The sequence below is a fragment of the Malaclemys terrapin genome, chromosome 12, assembly GCF_027887155.1.
Source record: "Malaclemys terrapin pileata isolate rMalTer1 chromosome 12, rMalTer1.hap1, whole genome shotgun sequence".
Lineage (NCBI taxonomy): Eukaryota > Metazoa > Chordata > Testudines > Emydidae > Malaclemys > Malaclemys terrapin.
In genome coordinates this window covers 5,526,281-5,539,703 of record NC_071516.1, presented here as the reverse complement: position 1 = coordinate 5,539,703, position 13,423 = coordinate 5,526,281, and the positions used below count along the sequence as shown (strand labels likewise).

At 43.0% G+C, this 13,423-nt stretch overlaps 1 protein-coding gene across 1 annotated transcript; it reads left to right on the top strand.

The window, feature by feature from the left end:
• The first annotated feature begins 8,216 nt into the window (after positions 1-8,216).
• NPBWR2 (neuropeptides B and W receptor 2) lies at positions 8,217-11,268 on the top strand. Its single transcript, XM_054045974.1, has 2 exons — positions 8,217-8,266; positions 8,789-11,268. Exon 2 carries the CDS (start codon positions 9,403-9,405, stop codon positions 10,438-10,440), a length of 1,038 nt encoding a protein of 345 aa, XP_053901949.1. The 5' UTR covers positions 8,217-8,266; positions 8,789-9,402; the 3' UTR covers positions 10,441-11,268.
• Positions 11,269-13,423: the final 2,155 nt, after the last annotated feature.

Below are 13,423 nucleotides of genomic sequence, written 5' to 3'. Positions count from 1 at the left end.
AAGTGCCCCCCCTTCCACCCTTGTGCCAGTTTGTTTTGCCTTTATGTCCTGGTGAACAGTGTGAAACTGATACTTCTTGCCAATCACAGGACCGGTACAGAGCAGTCAGCAACACCCGGGCAAGCTTCCCCAACCCACCCGGTCAATGGTCCCTAGACCCTTGATTTGGCAGAACCACTACAGTTTGGTCTCCATGTCCCATTCAATTCTTGGCCTCTCTTCTGAGCCTTCCAATAAGGGTGCAGATTAGTGCCAGTTATCATGATGGTTCCGTGAGCTGTCATCCAAGTGTATTTCTATCAGGGAAGACTTTGGTTCCTTTGCTAACAAATGAACAATTGATGTCTCAGCACAGAAGATAGTTTCATGGAATGAAGCCAATCATCTCACAGACTTAGAAAAGCCACACACCTGGAACTTCGCTCAAGCTATCTTAAACCCTGTGAGACCACTCAGCACATGACATCCCCCTTCACATCTTTAGAGAGAAAAGGGAGTGAAAATAGAGGTGAAAGGGGAAAAAAAAAGGTTGCTTAGATTGAAGATGGTGGAGATGAAGAGAGAAGACCAGGAATGAAAAAGGCACGAATACAGAGTTCAATGGATGATTTAATGAGCTATCACTTGAGGAAGCAGATTGCAAGATGACTCTCTGGCCCAAAGGTCAAATTTCTGAAATAGATGTTGGGTTTTCTCTGGCTCACCAGCAGTGAAGTTTCAGAAATGAAGAGGATCCATCAATCTGCTAACTCCTGCCTCCAGTGAACATCCAAGAGGGTTGGAATAAACTGGGTAATCTGGACGTTTAACACAATGATTCTTTCAAAATCTCATTAAGATGATTGAAAGTTCCTTCAAGAGACAGCCCCACAGCTAACACAGTGGCACTTTACGGTCCGGATTCTCTTAGCACCCATCACAAGATGCAAGAAGGGTGAAGAAAGTGGACACCATCACTGGCCTAAGAGAACATGCTGGCGTAGATATGCTGCTTGTGTGCTATTTCAGCATGCAGGCTGAGTGCCAGGGTAGCGAGAGTGAGGAGCTGGCACATTGAGGGTCTGCTCAGTTACACCTTTCCTCCAATGTCATAGGCCCATTAAAGACCCGAAGCCAGCGTTGGAATTTAAAGCTGCCTGTCGTGTTGTGTCGTTCTTTGAAAATTTGGCTTTGAATGTTTAACTAAAAGCAACAAAATGCCAGTTTCCCTCCTTATCTCTCTGCATAGGCCCTCCCCTATTGTGTCAAGGTATTGCAAGGCTCTTGGAACATGGCTGATACCACACCATTTACCCGACGTGGTTATACACAGCCACGGGGGGCTGAGCAGAAGTAGCACTTTCCGCCTTCCATTTGACAGCCTAATTTTCAGAAACCGAACTCCACTTTTGCATGCACGGTTGTGTGCACCCATTTTGTGCACGTGCATGCTCCATTGACAGAGAGCCCATTCATTGAAAGAAAGAGAGAGAGAAAAAACAAAGGAAAATGGAGAGCGGGAGAGAGAGAGAGAGAGAGTAAAAGGAGAGTAAAAAAGGAGAAGTGAATTGAGTTGCAATTTTCTACTGGCACATTCTGCCTGTTTTGAATGCAGTTTTCACACACAGCTTAAATGCAGGCACCAATCAGATGAATTATCCCTCTGCCAATTTAACTGCAAGCACAAGTCAGACAGTTATTTTTGTTCACAATCAATTTTGCTAGAATAAAACCCTTCGTCATTTTGCAGGTGCAGATTGTTCCCAGCAGGAGTCTTTGAAAATTGTAGCCCTTGAAAACTCCATCCTTTCGTGAGCTGTTGGCTGGAGGGCTAGAGGGGAAGCTGTGCAGACATTTGTGGTTTCAGTTCACAGGGGGGCTTGCAAACATTTTCTTTGGTTTTGACCTGTGTGGGATTTGCGCCTCCTAAGTTTGGCCCTGAGTTTTGGCTTTGAAAGAACCTGAGATTTACAGCACACCATCATCAGAACGGATTAGTTTTTCACCTCTTCCGTGGGAAGGATAAATCAGTTAATCGGTTCCCTCAAAGCTGGGCCAAAGTCCCCGGGGAAAGTTTGCAAACTTCAGCTGGCCTTTCAATGATGCTGCACTATGGTTTACATTTGTAATGAAACCCTAACCCTCCCTGTGCACATTTCACAATGCTCTCCAAATCTCAGCTGTCCCAAGGCAGCTGCTGTCACCACCATCTTAACCCTTGTCTCTGCTCTAACGATGTCTGTGTTCTTGCTGTGGAACTCGAGTCTGGCCATCTGTCTCGGTTTCAGACTGTCTCCCAGCCAGCCAGCACTGCAAACAGAACATTTTGTGTCTGTCTGTCTGGAGCACAGTGCTAGATGGGAGTTGATAGCACACGGCAGGCTTATGGTGGTAATAAAATGCAATTGATTTTGGCATCACAACAGCTTTCTCCTTCCTTAAACAGATGAATTTTGTTTCTTAACCTGAATAAAGCCGAGCTGAACTAGTGTGGGTTGCAGGAAGTAAAACCTGGCTCTGACAAAGGATTTTCCAGGGATAAAATGTGTGTCAAACCTTTATTTTAACTTGTATCACAATAATAACATGGGGTATTCAAAAGAATGGGTCAGAACAGTTTTAAATAGTTTAAAATCAAAAACAGTCTGTATGTTTTGTCACATCTGCAGCCTTTCTCCTCCTTCAGTCCCTTCCCTCACTCACTACAAATAAGGCCAGGGTCTTACAGACAAAGTCTCCTTCACAATGTTGGGGTTACTAGGCCTGCCTGAGCCAGAGTTCTTCCATGTTTAAACTCTGTCCTTCCATGTTTAACTCTAATCGGCCTTAACAACCAAGGACAGGAATTGGAATGTGTAAACAGACAGTTAGCAATTACGACCTTGTTCATACCAGGTACCAAACAATAATGATGAGGTTTGCATGTTTCTAGCTGGGGAAGGGGTAATAAACTAAGGGTAAACAGGACCAAATAACTGTTTAGGGAGAAGTTACTAACAAGCTAGATTTATAGCCCTAGAATGATTTAGTTGCTTAAATGTATAAACATGCCTTCGGTAGAGAGGGGAGGGGGAGTGGGGGGTGGTAGAGAGGGGGAGAGAGCGGGGGGCTTAGTTGTAAAATGTATAAAGAAGAGAGAAACTGTTTTTGCTGGTGTGCTTGATTTGAGACTTGCCTGTCTCCTTGCACCACTTTGAGATCTCAAATAAACTTTGATTGTTTCTCCAGCCCGGTATGTTTATTGGCGTGTAGCACTCTGGGCAACGAACCCCACTGTTGCTGTCCTCGGGCCCCTGTGCTGGCAACAACAAGACACCCCGATTCACCCTCTACACTGAATGAGGTCTGTGCTCTGTGGGAAAAATAATCTGTAGTCATGTAATCAATGACTGTGTCATAATGCATACACACAAGAGGGGCAAATTAAAGTTGCACAGGATTTAGTCTAGATTTAGACATTCAATTTCAGCAACACCCAATCTGTCTGTATGTCAGTCTCAGCAGAAGGGTAGATAGAGGGCAATGGAAAACAGGTGCATTTAGTTTATATAGCTGGTATCAGCTTGGCCATGCATACAGGAGAGGTTGGAGGGTTTTTCAATGTACCCCTGTAGAGACCATTTTGCCTCTAGAGCACTGCCACGCTTGACATTGCTGTCTCAGACCTTCAGGGGCAATGAGCAACATCTATTGTCCCTATACCTCTCCATGTCACTCTAGAGCAAATGACTTGTTAGGAAAGAGAGATCTTGTTTTAATGCAGAGGTCTTTAGTGATCGGGGAGGAGAAATGCAGAAGGCAAACAATATAAGCATCTGCTTCTAAAGTTCTTCTCCACACTGCCTGCCTGTCTTTACAGAAATGCAGTGAGAAAGAACAAGTAACCAGCTCATGCAGAAAGACTTAGACAGTCCTTATTTGATAAAACAGCGGGGCTTAGTACATTTCAGATGCCTCTTAGGCAGTCTCTTTTCCTCTATGATGAATGCACCAACACCACAGGACACAAATTCAAAATGGTCATGGACAGCTCACATTGTGGATGAGCTCCCACGTACACATTGCCAGGACCCGGTGTGAACTAGCTACCTGTCAGCCTACAAACTCTCCTCTAACTTTCAGAAACAGCTAATTGGCTCTCTTCTGCCTTCACTGACAGGGCAAATGTGCTTGGAGAGCAGACAGTGATGTGAGAAAAGCCAGGCTGGAGACGCGTGAAGTATTCTCAGACTTTCACTTTTGTGCATAGCACACAGAAAATAAAATAACCCCTTTGTCTGAACCAGGTCAGAGGACTAATTCCAAGGGTGTGAAGTAAACTCTTATGATGAGATAGAGAGTTATGTAATTTCTATGGACATGGATGCAAATTCATCCCTGGTGTATTTCCTTTCCTACTGATGAAGGATAAATATAATCAAATGGGATTAATTTTCTAAGTGTGTGAGTCTAAATTACTGCTGACAAGTTTGTGTGCAAATCTGTTGCACCTGCAATTAGGAAGCTGCATGCACAAGTACTGGTATGCATTACTGTTGACCATGGGGGGAGGGATAGCTCAGTGGTTTGAGCATTGGCCTGCTAAACCCAGGGTTGTGAGTTCAATCCTTGAGGGGGCCACTTAGGGATCTGGGGCAAAATCAGTACTTGGTCCTGCTAATGAAGGCAGGGGGCTGGACTCAATGACCTTTCAAGGTCCCTTCCAGTTCTAGGAGATAGGATATCTCCATTTTCATTAACAGTTGTCCATTTGCATGTGCAAAATTGGGATTTGGAGGTTTATCTTGGCTAGTCACATTTCATCGCTCCTTAGATATGTTTTCCATATGAGATTGATCCTTTGAACAGTAAATTCAGTGGTATGTATCTCTGAAATATGCCTTATACTCCATATCTGTTTCTCTGCATCAGATCTAGAAAGTAGTTTCCAAACAGCACATTTTCACAAAGCAGTTTAAATCACATAATACATTGCCTGAATCCAGGCCCCTGCCTCTAACTGGATCTTGGCTGCAAGCTCTGTTGCCTAAAATGAACACTATTGCAGGTAGTGAATACTATAGCTAATAGAAATAATTATAATTGTTTAGCAAGTAACTGTTATACATTTTTGTCTGTACTTTAACTGGGGGAGGGGGTAAGTAAGGGGACATCATAGAAATGGAAGAAGAGAAGACAGAAGAGAAGGAACACCGATAGGTGAATGGAATCACACCAGTGTGAAAAGCATGTGAGTGAGGTCATGTCTACACAGGAACATCCAGGAAAGTTAATTGGAATGAACCAAAGGTGGGAATTTGAAGTGGATCAGTTAAACTGCATTAAATCCGAGAGTGAACACCCTCATTCAGAATTAAAGTGACATTAATTCATTTCACTTTAATTCACTTCCAAAGTGAATTAAGCTAAACCTAATTAAGGCAACTTTATTTCTGAATAACGACGTCCACAGAGGGATTTAATGTGATCTAACTAATACACTTCAAATACACACCTTTAGTTAATTCATATTATCTTTCCTGGATATCCCTGTGTAGACAAGCCCTGAAAGGAGACTCAGGCCTCAAGGCTCCCTTTCTCATCCTTTTTCTACCACTTGAACCCCCCAAGAAGGTTCAGTTCCTTGTAGGATTGCCAACCCTCCAGGATAGGCCTGGAGTCTCTGGGAATTAAAGTTTAATCTTTCATTAAAGATTATGTCATGTGATGAAATCTCCAGCAATTCAGCCAACCAAAATGGGCAACCCTAGTTCCTTGGGGCAGGAATAGGGTGACCAGACAGCAAGTGTGAAAAATCGGGACAGGGGGTGGGGGGTAATAGGAGCCTATATAAGAAAAAGACCCAAAAATCGGGACTGTCCCTATAAAATCGGGACATCTGGTCACCCTAGGAAGGAATCAATATTTTAGTCCATGTTTGTACCATGCCTAGCACAATGGGGTACTGGTCCATGACGTGCTATCCTAAAACAAAAAATAAATCATCATCTTCTTCTTCTTGCCCACTTCTCCTCTCTTCTCCTCTTCCTCAGGGCTGGGATGGTCAATTTCCTAGCATGAAGTTTTTCCAGGGAATTCTGATGATCTTCCAAACCCCAGGAAATTATTTTCCAGGAAGTTTAACTGCCCACTGAATACGCAACCTTGTGACTTATACAGGGCACTCGTTTGCATGTAAACATTTTATGTGGCGCCTCCGTGCTTGTCTACACTAAGCACTTTTGCACCACTGTAGATAAATCAGTTTAGCCCCATTGGCGTACGCCCCAAATTTCCAAATTAAAGTAACATTGTAAATCTTTGTATCAGGCTAGAGCATCTATAGTAGGGGGTTGAAGAGGTGTAACTACAGCAAGCAATAGTTACACCAGAGTATATTTTTTAACATAGGCAAAGCCCTTGTTAGTTTTCATAGATGATGTGGTTTATAAAGCCAGAAGCAAAAGTATTGTGAGCCTCTCGTCTGAGCTCCTGCATAACACAGGCCAAAAGCCTTCTCCAAATTAATTCCTATTGAACCAGAGCAAATTTTTTAGAAAAAAAAATCCAATTGTCAGTCAAAAATTGTGAGTAATGGAGAATCTATTACAGCTCTTGATGAATTGTTCCAATGGTTAATTACACTTACCATTAAAAATTTGTGCTTTTTTTCTAGTCTAAAAAAGCTTCAACTTCCAGCCATTGGATCTTTTTATACTTTTGTTTCCTAGATGGAAGAGCTCTCTGTTATCAAATTTCAGTTCCCCATGTAGGCTCTTATAGGCTGTGATCCAGTCACCCCTTGGCCTTCTCTTCGACAAGCTAAATAGATTGCGTTTCTTGAGTCTTTTCCTAGCAGGCATGTTTTCCAGTCTGTTAATCATTCTCGCGACTCTTCTCTGTACCCTATCCAATTTAAGTTCAATTTAGTTCAGTCTCAATGGCTGCCTAGATTGCTGCCCAGAAATGAATCTTCTTTTCCCCCCAGTGTACTCTTTATTTGTTTCTTCATGACCTTGAGCTTCAGTGTTCAGCAGAGAAATAAAAAGTTACCTTCAGGATTTCTACATAGTGCATGGAACTTCAATATCAGCCAGAAAGACAATTACCCCTGATGGCCTCAAGGCATTACCTTCATGTCTACAGTATAACATTGCAATGCACATTCGTGACTCCATTTGTGCTCAGTTACTGGAATGAACTCGAACATTGTCACGTCAGGAAAGTACAAATTTAAGAAACATGCACAAAAACAGCTGCCCAACTGGGGTTAAACCTGCTTTCTGATACGTGGGGCGATTCCTGGCTCATGTAAACATGCACGACATTGGTCTGAGCCCAAGTCTGCAAGAAGTGGTGGCATCATCCCACTGCCCACAGGTGTTAGCACACACCTTGCCTCAGAGAATCAAATGATATTTTGACGGGTGATTAAAATACTTTTTGAACTGGCATCAGAAAAAAGGGCAGGCAATTTGGGTCTGGCTGGTCCATTTTTAATAGACTAGAGACCTTTTTCACGCACAGCCGTGTAAATCAGAGGCAATGCCATGCACATCAATGGTGTTACACCAGAATAAAATCAACTGACGGAGAATGAGTCATTGCTTTTACACAGACATGTGCAAGTAAAGGGAACACATATTTTTACACTGAGGGGCAGTTATGATGCATTCTACACCCAGAAGGGACCCTCCTTCATTTTGCATTGGCTTGCATCTCTCTCTGATGAAGGATTTTGCTGTGTTTCCGTGCCAAGGCCAGATCCCTAGGTGATGTAAATCAGCTGAGATCCACTGAAGTCAATTTATAGCCGCTGAACATCGGGCAGAGCGCCTCACTGAGAGATCTGTAATGTCTCTATTGCCCTCACATCTGGACGCCTTACCCCAGTGAGAACCACCAAGCGACTGCCTCCGAGTGAGACAGTTAAAATCTCCCACACTCTAACAGTCGCAGCCTGACAGCTCTGGTGCTGCTTGTGCATTTCAACATCCCTTTCCTTCCTAAAAAGAAGTGCCCTGTTGTATCATCTGTTGGGTTGTTGGTTGTTGTTCTTTTTGTTGTTGTTTTTTGCAGCATCAAGGCTGCTTGTTATTTAAATAGCCCAGTGTGGATATAACCATTTTTTTCCAATGTGATAAATTTTATTGATCGAACACCACCACCAAATAGATCTGATTGCAAGGACTGGTAACGTCAGCATAGCTTAGAGACCCTCCTCCAACTCAGATTAAAGAGAGAAGAGACTCAACAGTGGAAGGCAGCAAGTGCTGGAGAAAACAGCAAGATCCCCTGTCTTCTGCAGGTAAGAGGAACATACAGCTTTAGCTTTGTATGTTAAAGATTCTAGCTTGGGCATGTCTTTTATGATGTTTTTGTCCTGGCAAAACGCAGCTGGTGTCTGACACTTTTTTTTTTTTTTAAGCCTGCAGACTAGTTGGTGAACCTTTGCTCTTCGTGGTTTTGTTTCTCTGCAGAGGAATTTTTGAAAGTGCCTAGGACAAATCATAGCAACAGAGAAAGCACCAGATAGAAAGATGTAAATAGAAGGAACTGTTCCTGCTATGACTATAAGCTGTTCGTTTGTTGGCAGGTGCTTCTTTTTCTTTTGTCTGTAAAAATAATGAACTTTTGGGACTAGAAGTTTCATGCATCTCTGTGTGTGTTTAGTGTCACATATTATAAGACTGCTATTTTTCATAGGGATGTTCTTGCTATTGAATAAGGTCCTAAATGACTCTGGGGCTAAAATTAGTTGCACTTGAGTTCTTTTCCTTTTCAAAAATGCCCATTCAATCACATTGGTTTTTTTTTTTCCTTTTTGCAGGGGTGATGGGGATGCATGCGACAAACAGACTCCAGCTGGACTGGGCTAGAAAACAGACTCATTATCAGTGAATTCGCTGGTGGTGAAAAGATTCTGGAAGCCCCTTGACCTGGAGGAACACAGTAACTAAAAACTAAAATGCTCCCGCTCTCTGGTGTGGAAAAGTAAGCGGCTGCCTGTGTAAGTAAAGACAAGAGAACTTCCCATGAATCCTCAGCCTGTTGTAAATAATTTGCTGGGCACAAAGCTTGCCCCGTCTGCAGTGTTTTGCTTTCGACTAACCCAAGAGGGATCTTTGCTCCAGCCAATTCATCCGGAACTGCCTGACTTTTCTAGCACCGCAAAGCTCCCACTCAGATTGATGTGCATAAGACTGAAGAGCTCTTGTGTGTTTTATTTCCCTCTCTCGTTTGGTTTCACCAGCAGCGGGATAGTTGAATGGCATTTTTTTTCCACTGCTGAGTTAAAATTTTGAACTTTTACAAGGGAACTAGACATCCAATTCCTGCCACGGTTCCCACCTCCCTTCGGAAAATAACCAGTGTCCAGCTGAAATGTGAGCCTCTTTTCACCATCAGTGTGGTGCTCTCCCTGTCAAGCTGTAAAGATCTGTAATGAAATCTGAATACAGTTCGTTATCCCTGAAAGCAGGCATGGAAAATAATTTCAGGGTAAGCTATGTGAATACCACCTACAATGATACAAGCGATGGCAGGTACTTGGACAATGGCACGAGGTCCAACTTCACCTTCCATGAACAGTCTCCTGACTTCTACGTGGTCCTCCCAGTGATTTACTCTGTGATCTGTGCAGTGGGGCTCACAGGCAATACCGCTGTCATCTACGTGATCCTCAAGGCCCCTAAGATGAAGACAGTGACCAACATGTTCATCCTGAACCTAGCTATAGCTGATGACTTGTTCACTTTGGTTCTTCCCATTAACATTGCTGAGCATCTCTTGCACTACTGGCCCTTTGGAGAAATCCTCTGCAAGATCATCCTGTCCATAGACCACTACAACATCTTCTCTAGCATCTATTTCCTCACGGTGATGAGCATAGACAGGTACCTGGTTGTCCTGGCCACTGTCCGGTCCAAAAGGATGCCCCATCGTACCTACCGCGCAGCCAGAATTGTCAGTCTATGCATCTGGGCCCTGGTCACCATCATAGTTCTCCCTTTCATCATCTTTGCCAACGTCTATGTAGATGGTCTGGAGATCAAGAGCTGTGGTCTAAATTTCCCCAAACCTGAGAGGTTTTGGTTCAAGGCCAGCAGGATCTATACTCTAATCCTTGGCTTTGCCATTCCTGTATCCACCATCTGCATTCTCTATACCATGATGCTGTATAAACTGAGGAACATGCACTTGAATTCAAATGCTAAAGCCCTGGACAAAGCCAAGAAGAAGGTCACCATTATGGTCTTCATCGTCCTGGCTGTGTGCCTCTTCTGCTGGACCCCTTTCCACCTGGCCACCATCGTGGCTTTGACCACTGACTTAGCGCAGACCTCCGTGGTCATAGGTATCTCCTACTTCATCACCAGTTTGAGCTATGCCAATTCATGTTTGAATCCTTTCTTGTATGCTTTCTTGGATGACAGTTTTCGGAAAAGTTTCAGAAAGATGCTGGAATGCAGAGCTGCTTAAAAGATGGGCCATGCCTCTCTGTTCCCTTCCCTCTCATGGCTTTGCAGGGGCAACCTTACAAACTTTTCAGTGTATGACTGAGGAACAGACGAGCTTTATGCTTTCTATTTAACTAGGCTTCTCATTTATTTAATTATATGTATGTATGTATGTATGTGTTTGTTTCTTTTGCATTTTTCACAATTCTAATCATAAATCTTTCGTGTTCCTTGTATGAATCTCACAATCACTTAAAGTTGCAGGGTTGGTTTGTTGTTTTTTTGCTTGATTGTGTCTTGTTTAGGGGGAAAATCCTGAAATATTAAAGAATGACAACCTTTTCATAAAGTGTATGCTTGTCCTCTCATGGTCTTGCATTGCCACCTGCTGTACAATTACAGAACTGGGTCTCTTAAAGTGTTGACGCTATAATGCTACTGGAAAAGACCAGCCTTTTAAAGATGGATGTAACTAAGTTATTAATCTATATGTTGTGTGCAGAATTGTTATAATGGAGCAGGTTGAGCTACCAGATACAGTTGTACATTGTAAAAATGGATTTTAATGATGAGATAAAATGGTGCATTTGAGAAAAAAATTGCATCCCGGTCTGTGTGCGTATGTGTTTTGGATATAGTTTGATTTCTGACGGGAGTCTGTTTTCCCCCAAGATTTCTCCTTTCCTGAATTGCTACCGTGATTCACATTGAAACCAAAATTTTAAAAAGCGTCTGAAAGTTACACTATCCAAACAAGACAATATACAAATATTGTGGTGATTGTAGAAAAAATATTTTTTGTATTATCAATGCCAAGATTTTACTTTTCATTTTTTAATGTTTAAAAAGACAGAGACTTTAAAGTGTTTGATGAAATAAATCACATTGAAAAGTGTCTGGCGTTTCTACTAGAAGCAACTTTTATAAGAAACTCTGTGTTATCCTACTCATCCCAATATCACTGCCCTGTAAATTTCATGTCACCTGATCTATAACCCTGCATTGTTGCTTATAATATAGCAAAGATGTGCTACCAACCACAAGAAAAGCCCAGAAAAGGTGGCACATAGAGACCTTCATTCAGCCAAGCAAATGCTTAACTTGAAACAGGTGAGTAGTCCTATTAATGGATGATGGTCACGTGAAGCACATGCATATGTATAGAAGGGTATATGTACACTGCAATTAAGCACCTGTGGCTGGCCCATGTTAGCTGACTTTGGCTTGCAGAGCTTGGGCTGTGGGGCTATACAACTGCAGTGTCTATGGGACCTGGTGAGGGCTATGAACCCAAGGTTCAGATAGGTCAGATACATGGGAACTTAGGACTTTCTCTAATGCAATAAACCAATAGTCCCTCAATCCTGGCAGCCCAGACTCAACAGTTCTTAGCACCTGCTGCTTCAGAAGAGGGTGGGGGTGGGGGGAAGTCCCTAACATGTGCTTAGCATATTGTGCAATGGTGCAGATGGGAAGAAAATCCATCCAGACCTTGACTGGTGCTGCCCTGAAACAAAAGGACTGAGAGCCTGTTAACTGTATTCCACAAAAAGAAGAACAGGAGTTCAGCGGCTACTCTGAAACCTGTATTCCACAAGTAGTGTAACTGCAGACGTTCAAGGGATTTGCAGAGGGTGTAGGTCAGGGCAGAATCTGGCCCACTGTTCTCACTGTATTTAGCGTTAGATTCCTCAAATGTACCCAATGCAATGTCTTTGGGCAACCGTGTTATTCTCAGGCAAAGCTATAACTGTCAGCAAAGTCAAAATCAAGTGTCTCATGCTCAAAAATTCCCTCAAGCGCTTCCCTGCTCCTTGGGGTTTGGCTACACTTGCGAGTTAGAGCTGCCCCCAGACAGCCGCGACACTAGCAACAGAGCCAAATATATGGGTGGATTCTTCTTTTCTATCTCACCAATATATTTCCTGCTAAAATATCCTGCAGCAGGAAGTTCTGAAGGTTAACAAAACATTTGTGTAGACTTGTGTCTCCATATATTTTTAAATCCTTTCTATTAAAGGAACTTTAAATATTGTTATTATTTATTATTTGGACTATTGTAGTGGTTACCTCCATGGTGGTAGGCTCTGTGTCATAACTATCCCATAGACAGGGGGAAATGGACTTCAAGTAGTAAAAGAGCTACCAGTTTCCCCATCTCTACGATCAGGATGATGATACTTAAACCACCTGTGTAAAGCGGTCTGAGCTCTAGGGATAAAGTACTGTTATTATTAGCACAGGGGAGGAACATAAGAACGGCCAGACTGGGTCAGACCAAAGGTCCATCCAGCCCAGTATCCTGTCTACCGACAGTGGCCAATGCCAGGTGCCCCAGAGGGAGTGAACCTAACAGGCAATGATCAAGTGATCTCTCTCCTGCCATCCATCTCCATCTTCTGACAAACAGGCTAGGGACACCATTCCTTACCTATCCTGGCTAATAGCCATTAATGGACTTAACCTCCATGAATTTATCCAGTTCTCTTTTAAACGCTGTTATAGTCCTAGCCTTCACAACCTCCTCAGATAAGGAATTCCACAAGTTGACTGTGTGCTGCGTGAAGAAGAACTTCCTGGTATTGGTTTTAAACCTGCTGCCTATTAATTTCATTTGGTGACCCCTAGTTCTTGTATTATGGGAATAAGTAAATCACTTTTCCTTATCCACTTTCTCCACATCACTCATGATTTTATATACCTCTATCGTATCCCCCCTTAGTCTCCTCTTTTCCAAGCTGAAAAGTCCTAGCCTCTTTAATCTCTCCTCACATGGGACCCGTTCCAAACCCCTAATCATTTTAGTTGCCCTTTTCGGAACCTTTTCAGGAAGATAGCAACCTTGATGCAGTCCTCCCTCTTAAGTGCACTGACACAATCAATGTGGGCAACCAAATGCCAGTTGACGGCCTCACGGTCTAAAAACCAATTCAAGTGCCAGGACTCAAAGTAGGGGTAACGGGTGCATGGTGCACCGCTCTGTGCTCAGCCCGTTGGCCCCGCTC